Consider the following 13855-nt stretch of genomic DNA (forward strand, 5'->3'; position numbering starts at 1 on the left):
AACAGTTTCACCAAAAAATTAAACAAATCTCTTTTTTATTGTCATGGTTGCATATTACTCCACTAAACTTTTAAAAAACTTATGTCTGTGAGGTCCCTTTTTATATGACTGTGCATCTGTGTGTTATTTTAGTCAGGCTCCTCATCCCCATGCTCTAGATTGCTCTCAATTAAGGATTCATTTTTCACTGCTTTGAATGCTCAGCAGATGAAACCTAATGTCGACTGTATAATTCAGAAAAGATGAGCTGCTAAGTAAAAAAAAAAAAAAAAGATAAGCGGGATGGGAAAGAATGTACTCACTTCAGCTGGTTTGTTGCAGTACAATAGGAGGACATATCTCACTTTTTGGCTCTGCTAAGCAGGGGTGTAAACCAGAGGTGGTGTGGAAAAATAACAATAAAAAAACATCAATATGCAATTAAGAACTGTGGGCATTTATTTTTTTGAAATGGGTCAGGCTATTCTCTTTAGGTTCCTTCACTATTCATATCCGTGTTCCATTCAATTTTTATTGAGTTTTTAAAACACACACAATTATTCAACTATGGCCAAAACCTCTTTTATTTTTTTATTTCAGTTCACCATTGCTGATTAGATGCTGGGTTACCATTCTATTTTTGAAACAATAGCGACCTACCATACTTTCAAAGATCTATGTGGGAAAGCATGTGAAGTTTTTTTTAAACCTTTCAATTTTTTTACAGTATGATTACTTCAATGTTTTACCTGAACCAAACCTGTGTAATATGACTGATATACATTATATAATGTAAGATATTAATAATAAGCTAATAGTTGTAATATTTCTTTAAGTCCTGATTTTAAAGAGTTGTTATTAGATGTTCAATCCATAAATGCTTCTACAGTAGATCATTTAGGGCTTCTACCCAGTGGGGTTACAAATGTAAACACAAGGATATGGTTCTACGTAACCAAGCCAAATCATTGTAGTCTTATTGAAAGACCCAACAAAAAAGGAAACATCCAACTGAGCACATTCAAGATAGTGATTCGACTGCCATTCAATCTCTGACACTTCACTATATAAAAATCAGGTGTCAGAAGTGCTTGTTATTTGCTTAAGTACCTGCATAAAAAAATGGACTGGCAAAAAGTACTGACTGAACTCCTTTACTGAAGTAAAAGTTAAAAATAGAGATTAAATGTTTTACTTGAGTGCAAAAGTGTTTTGTTTTTTTTGCCTTGTAATATTATATATACAATAGATTTTTTATAAACTCTACAAATTGCTCTAATTTTCAAACTTTAGACAGGATCATTTAGTTTAAACTAAACCAAAGTTCTGCTTATGTATAATAAACCTTTAAGAGCTCTGATATTCACAACATTGAGGCCGAAATTAGCATAAAACTTGAAATAGAACTGGAAACATCAACATGAACATTTAAGATCTAATAAAGTGGAAATGGATAGGCAATTGTTTCGTGTCTCAGAATTGGATCCATCTTCTGCAATTTTTCCTTTTTTTCACAACTACAGAGCAACAAAATGTACTCTATGCATTTAACACCTCCCCTTGGGGAGCAGTGGGCTGCCATTGTGCGGCGCCCGGGGAGCAGTGTGGGGTTAAAGGTCTTTTGCTCAGGGAGCCAGAATGACAGTCTGTGGGAGTGGGCATTGAACTCAGAACCCCTCTATTCCAAGTGCAATGCCAAAACCACTAGGCCGCCACTCCCAGCCCCATATTTTCATTTATGTTGCTATCAGTGTTTTTCTAAAAACAAACTGTGCTCCAACTTTACAGATTCTTTTTGTACTCTTGATTTGCCCTTTGTTTTGATGTGACTGTCATTTCATGTCATTATCAATAAGTATGGAAGTAATAAACCAGTTTGTTAGAAAGTAAGGAGTAGAAAGTACACTGTTCAAATATAACAATTAAAAATGATAAAGTCCTCTGTAAAAACATGCTTTAGCAAAGTAGAAATACCCAAAAAGCTACTTTAATTTATACTTGACACCTATGTACAACATGAATTGATAAGCCAAGGGAGTAGCTGATTTTTTTTTTTACACAATATGACCTCAATCACAGTTTGCATCTTATATTGTTTACAGCCAAAATGTATTTAACAGCCTACATTCAGGAAAATGTAGGCTGTTAAACCTACACCCCCTAAAATCTTAAAGTGATTTTCTGTCAATTCTAAAGCATTATAAACATTGCATAAACACAGAAACTGTTATCTAAGCTGTTTTGCTGTTTTAGGCTCAGATTTTCTCACATCCAGTATGTGATGGTGTGATAACAGTGAATGACTTGTTAAACTGTACTGCGTTAGAGCCAGTTTTAATGCTTCATTAAATACCTAAAAAGCTGTCAGGAATTTGATATTAGAATACAGTTAGATTTAAAAAAAAAAACCTTTGGCTTTTTCAGTAGCATATTAAACCATACATTTGTAAGCAATTAATAAAGGGTTGGTACCAGTGGCGATGTCTCATTGCATCCTAGGGAGGCTAAACCCTCCTTTGAAATTTGATAAAATTATTGGTAAAACATACATCATCACACTTCAAAATATGGTCATTAAACTGTATTATATATGAGCTAAAATTATCTTAATTTCATGAGTCTATGCACAATCAGCTGTTTTTCTGCTATCAGACGCATCTCCCTTCTGCTCTTGAGCAAAAGGACGCTGCCTCTCAGTCTCTCTGAGGAATACCCATGTGGTTTATGCCTCAGTCTACTGTGGTAAACAACAAGAAAGTAGAGCCCTGATTGGATAAAACGCCAAAACACGTCACTTCTCGTGAGGCTCAGCCTCTTAAGGGTTCTATGGAGCAGGGGTTGGTCATGAAGCTGGCTGCTTGATACTGATTGGCCAGCATACTTCCCAGCAAGGAGGTTTTCCTTATGAGTTGAGAGGGAAAAGTGATCATTCAGTCAGAACATAATTTTCTGCAGGGCTCTTGCTGTGATTTCTAGAGTTTGGGCAGTAGGCTGACAGTAAAGGGGGAATGAGAGAGACATGCAGCAGAGGACCACAGGCTGGATTTGAGCCCGGGTCACCCGCGTCGAGGACTAAGGCCTTCATACACGGGTCGTGTGTGCAAACAACTGTGCCACCAATGCACACCCATGGTTTCAGAAGTTTAACAGCGTCTATTTGCACCTGAAGTAGTGATATTTGTTTATGAATTACGTGACCTTTGGACTTAATTAACACCACTGAGCTTCCCCCGTGTCAGAAAGCAGCAGCCGCCACTGGTATGTGCCATATATGATTAGTGATATTCCACTTCAATATATGAACCCAACTAATAGGTAACTACAACACGTATTAAAAACAGATACTTAAAAAGGTTAGTCATTATAACAATCAATTTAAATAATTAATTCATGGTCATAAAGCACATTCTCTTTACCTACATTTAATGCCATGCCATCAAAGAAACTTCTGCTACATGTAACCTTGAGGTGTTTTTATACCAGTTAAAACTTGATGTCCTTTTAAGAGGACAGTTTAATCACATTTTCAGCAACATCAATATGTACCTAATTTGTTCATTGGCAGTTTTTTTCCCATCTTTCTTGAAATGACTTTGCCAAACAAGCACTTAAAAGCAAGCAAACGCAAATACAAACAGAGCTGATGCTCAACAATCCTCTTACACAGCAACTCATCTGTCTTCCCCATCAGTCAAGAGCCTCCTGCTCCTTTTAGTCTCAAGCCTCTCCTCACAACATACAGTGGTCCTTCTGGTCCCCTGCCTGGGGACAGTGTGCCATACTCTGTTACTCTTTGTGACAGCCAGCTCACCAAAATTAGTGGAAAGACCTGGCTGAGTATGTTTAGGCCAACATGGCACTGAGATAAATGCAAACTGTCATTCTAAGATTTATTCCTTTCATTGGACTGAATGCTCATTAAAAGAGGAAAAATAGGGCCCCAAACTTTGCTTTGTTTCATTTCAAAGAAATTCATGGGAGGAAAAAGAAAAATAATTCAAAATGGACCGTGACTGCAAGTATTTATTTTGTTCAGTTGTGTTATATGAGTGGTACCCAATTATTTTTAAATATGCTTTCCAAAAAAAACAAGAAAAACAGCCTGTTTATGCTTGACTTGAACGCCAAGAAAAATGTAAGCGAGTGATAAGCTATGCTCGGAAAGAGACTTTCCTCTTCCCAAGTGAAGGATTTAATGCAGCCTATTAAGAAAGTGTGTAAACCCTTTGGGCACATTTGGTCCTATAGGTGCAGAACTGTCACATGCATATTCTTAACTATATGAAGTGTTTGGCAGGTTTAAGCAGCAGAGGGTCAAGCATCTGCTTATCACAACTCCGTGCTTGCTGAACTGTATGCAAAGATGAAATGCTCACTTGATCATGCATTTTCACGCACAAATAACTCTCTGTGCCCTCATAAAGCTGAGTTGCTCCTTCGCCAAGATAGTTTACTGCCTGCTAATTTTCTTGTGCATGTTTGGATCACGCCTGCTTGTGTTTTTTCATGCCCTACTTTTGACACTAATTAAACACTACATTTTGCTCCTTTATCTTCCATCTCCTTTAGTGTCAATATGCATCATGACATGCAAATGTTCAATCTTGTTCAAAAACAAATGTACAATTAGTAGATGTGGGTGTTGGCAGTCAGGTTTAATGTAATAATGTTGGAAAAATCTATTTTTATTTAGTAGGATATTTTTCTTATTCAGGATATGAGAAATAATAATTTCCCATCCTTGGAAATGAAAAAAACTGTATTTTTTCACTTATTTAATATTTTACTTTATAATTGCAGCTTTTTTTTATCACCTTTAAATATCTTAATTCATGGGTCTTGCAGATTTTAGAAGCATCCATACTGCAACACAGCTAATTCAAATAGCTGAATTACCTCTGCAGCATACCATATTTTTTGCAAAGGCCTGGTAAGCCATTTGCTTCAACTGTGTTAGAGATTGGACACATCTAAACCATGCAGGATAGTAGATCTTGAGGACCAGGGTAGGAGACCCTGGTTTTAAAAATCCAAACACATTTTAACATTATATACTGTGTGAATACCATTATGAGCAGTGGTCATGTAATAAAGTATCTACTTTTGACACAAGTCTATGAAAACCCACAAGGAACTATCTTTTTCACATTTGAGCTGAATTTCACTAATAAAACACACACTGTATTCCTCCTGGAGATATGATCAGGATATTAGTTGAAACAAGGTAAAACAATTTTTTATTTATTTATTTATATATATATATATTCTCTGCTCTCCAACAGGAAATTCTGAAAGAGAATATCTGACCTTCAGTTTATGTGTAAGGAAGAATTAATGTCACTATAACTCTACCTTAAATTGGCAATTGGTAATTGCACTGATTAAATACAGACAAAATAAATGTCATGCTGCTTAAATGAGCAGTTGTTCAGAAATATGGTTAAAATCTCTATAAAAACACCCTTCCACACTATGGAAGGGTACCTCGGCACGTAAACGGAATGCTTCTTCAGTGGCTGACCACGCTGACAGCGGTAAAGAATATGAGGTCTCCACACATGTATTTCAGTCACTACTCAAGAGGCATGAGGAAGAGTCAAATGCTTATAGTGCTCATGCTTATGGTGCAGTTCTGTATGTGCTGGAGCTGCCAACAGAGCAAACTGCGCCACACAGTAGGAAAAACAGAAAAACTCAGCTGAAGCTTAGCAGTATGAGAAGTAGCAGCAGGCACAATTGATGATTTTAAGATTTGAAGACAGTATCTTATTTCTAATTAATTTCAACCTTAGAATATGAGTGAGCTATTTATTCAATTTTGTATTTGTTTGATTGTAAAATAATTTAATTATACAAATCCCCATTTTGGGTCCTAATGGTTTTTACTTGCCCCTTTCTGGACAATGGAATGTAAAATAAGGCCTATTTTTTCCATATGCTTTTCTTCAACTTTTTGTCATGAATAAAGACCAATGCCACAGGCACTTTATGAAAGGGAGTGTCTAAATGTCAACACAATGATGGAAAGGACTCATTAACATGCATCCTTAATGCATGAAGTCAGGTGTTAAACACAAGGGTAGCAAACTGGTTATTAGCTTAAGTCAACATTTTTTTTCTTCTTCATCAAATATTGACCTAAAAAGTTGAATAATAAAAAAATAAATAAATAAATATTGTAAAATGCTTTTGAAACTGCTGGCAAAAAACAAACAAAAGATTTAGGTATTTGAACCATTTTGTCACAGTTACTTAAAATTTGCTAAGTACTTCTTTTTTAGCCTTAGACATTAGTCCCCCTCTGCTCTAGGCCATAGATACTGGTCATTAAACAAAAAAGTGAAAATAAATATTTTCTGGTTTTCAGTGTAAATGCTGTTTTTGAGCTATTTCTCCTACTGTCAGTATATACAGGTGCTGGTCATAAAATTAGAATATCATGAAAAAGTAGATTGATTTCAGTAATTCCATTTAAAAAGTGAAACTTGTATATTATATTCATACATTACATACAAACTCATATATTTCAGATGTTTATTTTGTTTAATTTTGATGATTACAAATGACAACAAATGAAAATCTCAAATTCATCATATCAGAAAATTAGAATATTACTGAAGACCAATAAAAACAAAGGATTTATAGAAATGTTGGCCAACTGAAAAGTATGAACATGAAAAGTATGAGCATGTACAGCACTCAGTATTTAGTTGGGCCTCCTTTGGCCTGTATTACTGCAGCAATGCGGCGTGGCATGGAGTCGATCAGTCTGTGGCACTGCTCAGGTGTTATGATAGCCCAGGTTGCTCTAATAGTGGCTTTTAGCTCTTCTGAATTGTTGGGTCTGGTGTATTGCATCTTCTTCTTCACAATACCCCATAGATTTTCTATGGGGTTAAGGTCAGGAGAGTTTGCTGGCCAATTAAGAACAGGGATACCATGGTCCTTCAACCAGGTACTGGTAGCTTTGGCACTGTGTGCAGGTGCCAAGTCCTGTTGGAAAATGAAATCTGCATCTCCAAAAAGTTGGTCAGCTGCAGGAAGCATGAAGTGCTCTAAAACTTCCTGGTATGTGGCTGCGTTGACCCTGGACCTCAGAAAACACAATGGACCAACACCAGCAGATGACATGGCACCCCAAACCATCACTGACTGTGGAAACTTTACACTGGACTTCAAGCAACGTGGATGAAGTGCCTCTCTTCTTTTCCTCCAGACTCTGGGACCTTGATTTCCAAAGGAAATGCAAAATTTACTTTCATCAGAGAACATGACTTTGGACCACTCACCAGCAGTCCAGTCCTGTTTCTCTTTAGCCCAGGCAAGACGCTTCTGACGCTGTCTGTGGTTCAAGAGTGGTTTGACACAAGGAATGCGACAGCAGAAACCCATGTCTTTCATACGTCTGTGTGTGGTGGTTCTTGAAGCACTCACTCCAGCTGCAGTCCACTCTTTGTGAATCTCGCCCACATTTTTGAATGGGTTTTGTTTCACAATCCTCTCCAGGGTTCGGTTATCTCTCTTGCTTGTACACTTTTTTCGACCACATCTTTTCCTTCCCTTCGCCTCTCTATTAATGTGCTTGGACACTGAGCTCTGTGAACAGCCAGCCTCTTTAGCGATGACCTTTTGTGTCTTGCCCTCCTTGTGCAAGGTGTCGATGGTCGTCTTTTGGACAACTGTCAAGTCAGCAGTCTTCCCCATGATTGTGTAGCCTATAGAACTAGACTGAAAGACCATTTAAAGGCTTTTGCAGGTGGTTTGAGTTAATTAGCTGATTAGAGTGTGGCACCAGGGGCCATCAATTTTGAACCTTTTCACAATATTCTAATTTTCTGATATGATGAATTTGAGATTTTCATTTGTTGTCATTTGTAATCATCAAAATTAAACAAAATAAACATCTGAAATATATGAGTTTGTATGTAATGTATGAATATAATATACAAGTTTCACTTTTTAAATGGAATTACTGAAATCAATCTACTTTTTCATGATATTCTAATTTTATGACCAGCACCTGTATCATGTCTACATTGACAGAAAACAGATCTGAACAGATTTGAATAAAGTACGGAATTTAGATCACTGTTTATTAAACAATGATTTCCCAATAGTCATTTTTCAGGAAAGCTTAGAGGTAAGATAGATTAAAAAATAATCATAGTGTATTATTTGCATATAAACAATTGTTATTAATAGATGGGCAAGTGTTAAGGTAGCATCTTATGTACCGTATAACAATATCATGCTAGTTTTGGTATTGTCCTCACATTACTTACACTCAAACATCATAAGCTGTAAAGCAGTGCATTCAAATGAACAGCAAACATGTTCTCATGCAACTTAATGTATGTTTCTGTGTCTATTTAGTCGTATTTTTATTATTCATTTCTTGTTTCACCTTTAAAGATATTAATTTAGATTTTTTTTCTTTTTTCTCCTTAATCCAGTAAGAGCCTCATAGATGCTCAATAAAACAGGTTGTGTAACTGGACACAGTAACCACTTGTACCTTTTTCGAGGATGTAGGACTTTAAATATGAAGGGCAAAGGCTCAGAATAGCTTTCCATATTGAATGTAAATGCTCTACACTCCCCTGGTAACATGCCGGATTTTGTGGTATATAAACCACCTTTTCAATTCTAAAATCTTTTTATTCCGCATGTTAAAGGGAAGTTTCAGCAGCTTTCTTACCAAACCCTTCCTTATTCTTGTTCTAAGTATTTTTTGAAGGACGATTTCTTTTACCCGAGTAAAACTATGTTTAGTTAGTATAGTTAAGATTAGTCTTTTGAAGTGCGACTGCAGGGAATGCTATCTAACCACACCCAGCACACTGGACAGCGAGCACTGACCCAGATCAGGCTTGTCCTGCCCAGATGTGCGTGTTGTGCAGGTCACACTCAGGGTGTAGCAGAGCAGAGAAGACAGATGGGTTATCTATCATTCTCACAGTTGCAGGATGGGTTCCGTCATCCTGACAGTGTGCATCAAAATCAATCAAGTGAAATTTGAATGAGAGAAATTGATCAGAATTTTGTCTGGTTCTGCATTCATACGTAAGCATTGACACAGAATAGTAGACAACTATAGTAGTTGGGTAGTTAACCCCAATTTCTATTTACTAGAACTAAATATACTAAGATTATATCACATGAGAGAAGGAAAATTGATTGATCTGCTTTCTTTTAAAGCTGGCACTCAAAACACACCTTCCAAGTTAGTGGTTGGTCATACAGACGTGTATTGTGTCTTGGTTGATGATTAAAAATTGCGATTTGCCGTTATAATTTAAATCTGCTGGCACTTACTAGAGATTAAACAAACCCCAAGTCAACAGCATGTTTAAACAACCATATTTGTGGATAGAAATTGATTAGAATAATACATTAATTTCAATATTCAATGATTATTTTATTCAATATTCATAAATTAAACACAGCGTGAAAAAGAGTGAGTGAAGAAAGAGATTTTTCAGAGCTACAAATTAGTTTGTTCACATCGATATATGCAGTCTAATCAGTCTCACTGCGCCCAATTCAGTACACAAACATACTGAGATCTGAAAGAACCATTGATACCTGAGGCTGAAGCTTTTCATCCAAGCACTGGGTAGCATATGATTTCAGTTTTGGTGGTTAAACATTTTATTTGACTTTACTGTAAAAAGGTTTTGAAAATACTAACAACTTCTAATAAATATCAGAGGATTTTTTGGTTCCTTTTTTAATTCTAATTTTGGAAATCTAGCCTATTTCTATTGATTTTTTTTAAGGTTTAGTTAATCAAGTCAAAGCAATCATACACAGAAATGATCATCAAATGAGTTAAATTAACTATTTACAAAAGAGTTAAGTAAACTGGCAATGTAGTTTTACAATTACAGTTGTATTTTATTAGTGTAAAGAAAAACCCCTATCAAAACAGAAATGCATTCATTATTTATTTCCCCCAAAATGAGGGGGAAAATAAATGCAAACAAAATAATAAAATCAGGTGGAAGCATATGCACAAAATACAAAAATACAGATCGCAATTCTAACTTTTATAGGGACATTGTTTCAAAGCATCTTGGAATGTCATAAACTCCTTAGTTTGACGTTAATGCAAACGCTTATTCCCAAAAGCTTAATTTCAGTGGAAAGCAGCAAGCATGTCTAGGTGGCTACCTTAATCCCAGACATCGCTCAGCATTATGAATGTGAACCATGAGCAGACAAATCCCTGGGCACAGTGGTTTTCTGAAAAATGCACCAGCAACATATCCCAAGGAGGATACAATCTAAAAATACCACTTTTTTCATAAACAGCTATGAAAAATACTGTTTGAAGTCAAAGTAGTCTCTAGAATATCTTATCTCATTTATTTATATATATATATATATATATATATATATATATATATATATATATATATATATATATATATATATATATATATATATATATATATATATATATATATCCTTTTCATAGGTAAAAGAAACTTAAAACTGTAAGTAGATTTATTAAAATTGCTAAGAGACCACCTTTTTGTCATAGCATAACAGAGCATGAATAGTTTCCTAATTGCAGTATAATAGAACAAAAGGTTTTTAAAGACCGAGTTCCAGGTGGTGAGGGATTATGCTCAGCTGCTTTATGCTTTCATTTTAATTAGACATTACTTGCTCTTGTGTACTTGCTTAGTGAAAATGTATGCAAAATGTTCTGTACTTTCTCTGTTAAAACATTTTTTGTATTCTTCAATTCCAGGGAAGAGGCCTTGATGTCCACATATTTTGAGTCAGTACAGGACCTGTTGGCATCTTTTGGACCTGTGCGTGATTGCTCTAAAGACAATGGTGGCTGCAAAAAAAATTTCAAGTGTGTGTCTGATCGACAGATGGACTCTTCCGGATGTATGGTAAGCTCATGTAAGGATAGACAGTAGTTTATCCTTTATCCATACCTAAGAAGGTTTTAAAATGTTGGGGGTATTAATTTAGCTATAAGCAAAAATAGTACTATTTCACCTTTGGTACCTCTTGTGGGCAGATATATGCTCCATGTTTTTATCTAAAGGTTTTCTAATTCTTGTTATGCAGAAGCAGTGCATCTTTATTTCAGCGAAAATATTCACCTGCATTTAAAAATATATTTTGCAATTCTCCCTGCTACATACTCAAATTTTAGAGTGCAGACAGCACTAAGGAAACAAGAATTTCAAGGTCTCCTTGTCTTCAGTAACTTTCTCCAGCACCTCCTTCTAAACTCCCCAGCCACTCTCAAGCGAGCTCCGAGTTATAATCCCGACAGCAAGACCTGGAATGCCAATTAGACCCTTGAATGGAGGTGCCCAGCGGGCATCCTTGTTAAATTTCAGATCGACCTCAACCGGTTCATGGGTATCTTCTGGACTTCCAAATAGACAAAAAAAAGGTCTGAACATGTGTGGAGCTTTACTTGTAATTCACATACTGTAATATTGGAAAGGATTTTTTTGAGAGCAACAATGTTTAAATTATGCACTCGAAGCTTTTCATATTCATACTATTCCTTTAAGAGTATTTTGACTTTTCTAACGCTTAGAAAGTTTGTTACAGTTTAACCACAAGGTTCAACATATTTTGTTGAATTTTTATGTAAAAGAACTCCATTGTTGTTAGCTAAAATGAAGAGGCAAGGCAAATTCATTTTTAAAGTTCTATTGATACGCAATATGAAATTCTTTGCTGGTTGTCAAAGGAAGGGTGGAATAGAATTAGAAGAAATAGCACAAAGGTGATGCAGAAAGAAAGAAAATATATGGTTGTAGAACGTAGAAAAATACATGTTCATAGGTTTAGACCTAAAGAAAAAAGGTGGAATTTTATGAATTATTAAATCTAGCATTTGAATTGTAGATACAATTTTTGAAGTATATCTAAGATGTTCTTGTGCCCTCTGTGTATAAAGTTACTCTGATTATTGAGTGAAATCAATAGAGACATGCTGCAATATGACCAGGTGTGTTGCTGTACTCTCATATTTTTTTGTTGTTGTTTGTTTTTGTTTTTTCAAATTATCATCTTATTGTCTCAGATTAAAACTTCTGTGTTTTTTTTCAATCTCCCTAATTGTTCCAGTAATTATTATAAAAAAAAAAAAGAATAAGGAGTACAGGCGAAGGCTTTCATGTCTATTTCCTACAAGCAAATAAGGGGACTTCATAACAAAAAGGAAAAATAATTTCTTAGGTCATTGTTGAAACATTCATGTCGCAGTTTCTTCTACAAAGGCACAGATATACAGTGCACATGATGAAATGTGTGACATTCATGTTGGCAGCAGTTTCTAAGCTGTTAAGAAAAAATATAAATTTGCCAGGCAAGGCAAGGCTATAACATTGTGACCCATGGCTGATAATGAACTGGCATAAAGCAGAGGAAACAGAGGCTATATAAAGAATAGCCTGCAGGTGTGGGCAAAGAGCTAATCAGTTGAATAGCAGTACTATAACAGACAGTGTCTTAAGGTAATGCAAAAAGCAATAACACAATAAAGCGTGACATCTTTAAATGCCCTTAAACAAAATATGAATATGCAATAGTGTAACAGTGGGTATTATTAATAAACACCTCAAATCTAGCCTTTATTAAAGAGAGGAAAAAAGAAAGCGACTGTTAAGTCATTTCTGACACAGTTTACCATATTCTATTGAAGAGCCACAGTAGCCAAGTGTAAGGCATTGCTCTCCTCAGATTACATCAAAATTATGCCTTTTTGCTCACATTCAAAAGAACTTTTGTTGACAAAAAAATGTATATTGCAGGTTCCATGCTGACACTTATTTAAAAAGAACAGCAGACATAAATGTAGAACATTTGTTTAGATGGTTTTATCAAGTTTCAATAGATTTGAGCGGTTTTGCAAATAATCAATGGTTCTCTCATGGAATTCAGTTATGTTCTACTTTGTGTTAGTCTACATCAAATGTCATTGTAATTTCTTTTAGTATGTCTTAATCTAATGAAAAAGGACCTAGACTTACTCTTTACATTATGTTTAAATATTATGTAATATGTATCATGCAACAAACATGTGCAAAAACCAACAGTTTAAAAAGAATAAATAAAGTACTTGTTTAATATCTTTTTATGATTTAGTTATTGTAAAACAAATGATTTTTTTTCTTTACTTTCATTTCATTCTAGTTTTTTCAATTGTCTTATTTTATTTTTGGACACTTTTAATGAAACTTACTTTATCTTTTTGTAACCTATTTTTGTAAACTCTAGACTGCAGTGTAGACAACATTTTAACCTGACATTTTTATGTTCTGGGGTGGTTTGAAACACCAGATTTTTGGACAGCAATGGGCTGCCTTGCATTGCAAAGTCATTAAGTTGATGAGAGCCATCTAAATTACTAGAGTACGGTTCTCTGAGTCATTAAGAGCTTGGAAGCAGCCGTGAAGCGATGACTCTATTGGATGTGACAGTCAAAGACAAATACATTACAAGTTTTGTTTGCTTGTTTCATGAATATTCAATTCAATATCCATTAGAAAAAAACAGAAACATCTTCTGGTTACTGCACTGACAAAGCTGCTGTGGAGATGAAACTGTTAGATTTGTAGAGCCCAAGTTACTCCGCCTTGTGTAATTAGGGCTGGCACTCACCAGAAAATGATGGCTGACAGGCAAATTTCCTTATTCAAACTCCATTCAAGAGTACTTCACAGCTCATGTGCATCTACTGCTTTTCAGTATTTTTTTCATTTATTTCCAAAAAGCCAACAAGTCTGTTTTACTGTGCCTAATTGATATGCAATTATTCCAATCCTAATTTATGTTGTTTGTTCTTGCTGTAGCTTTCTTTTTTTGTTTTATGTTTCACTTTTTTATTGAT

The 13855-nt window shown here is 35.3% G+C and overlaps 1 protein-coding gene across 1 annotated transcript in view; it reads left to right on the plus strand.

Moving 5' to 3' along the window:
• LOC119794391 (astrotactin-2-like) overlaps window positions 1-13855 on the plus strand; it is a 425475-nt gene that overhangs the window by 237873 nt on the left and 173747 nt on the right. The window contains exon 11 of the mRNA XM_038301931.1: window positions 10739-10889. Within this exon, the coding sequence (XP_038157859.1) occupies window positions 10739-10889 (151 nt within the window). The remainder of the gene's footprint in view (window positions 1-10738; window positions 10890-13855) is intronic.

The sequence above is a fragment of the Cyprinodon tularosa genome, unplaced genomic scaffold, assembly GCF_016077235.1.
Source record: "Cyprinodon tularosa strain WSP-4 unplaced genomic scaffold, ASM1607723v1 ctg113, whole genome shotgun sequence".
NCBI classification, from domain to species: Eukaryota; Metazoa; Chordata; class Actinopteri; order Cyprinodontiformes; family Cyprinodontidae; genus Cyprinodon; species Cyprinodon tularosa.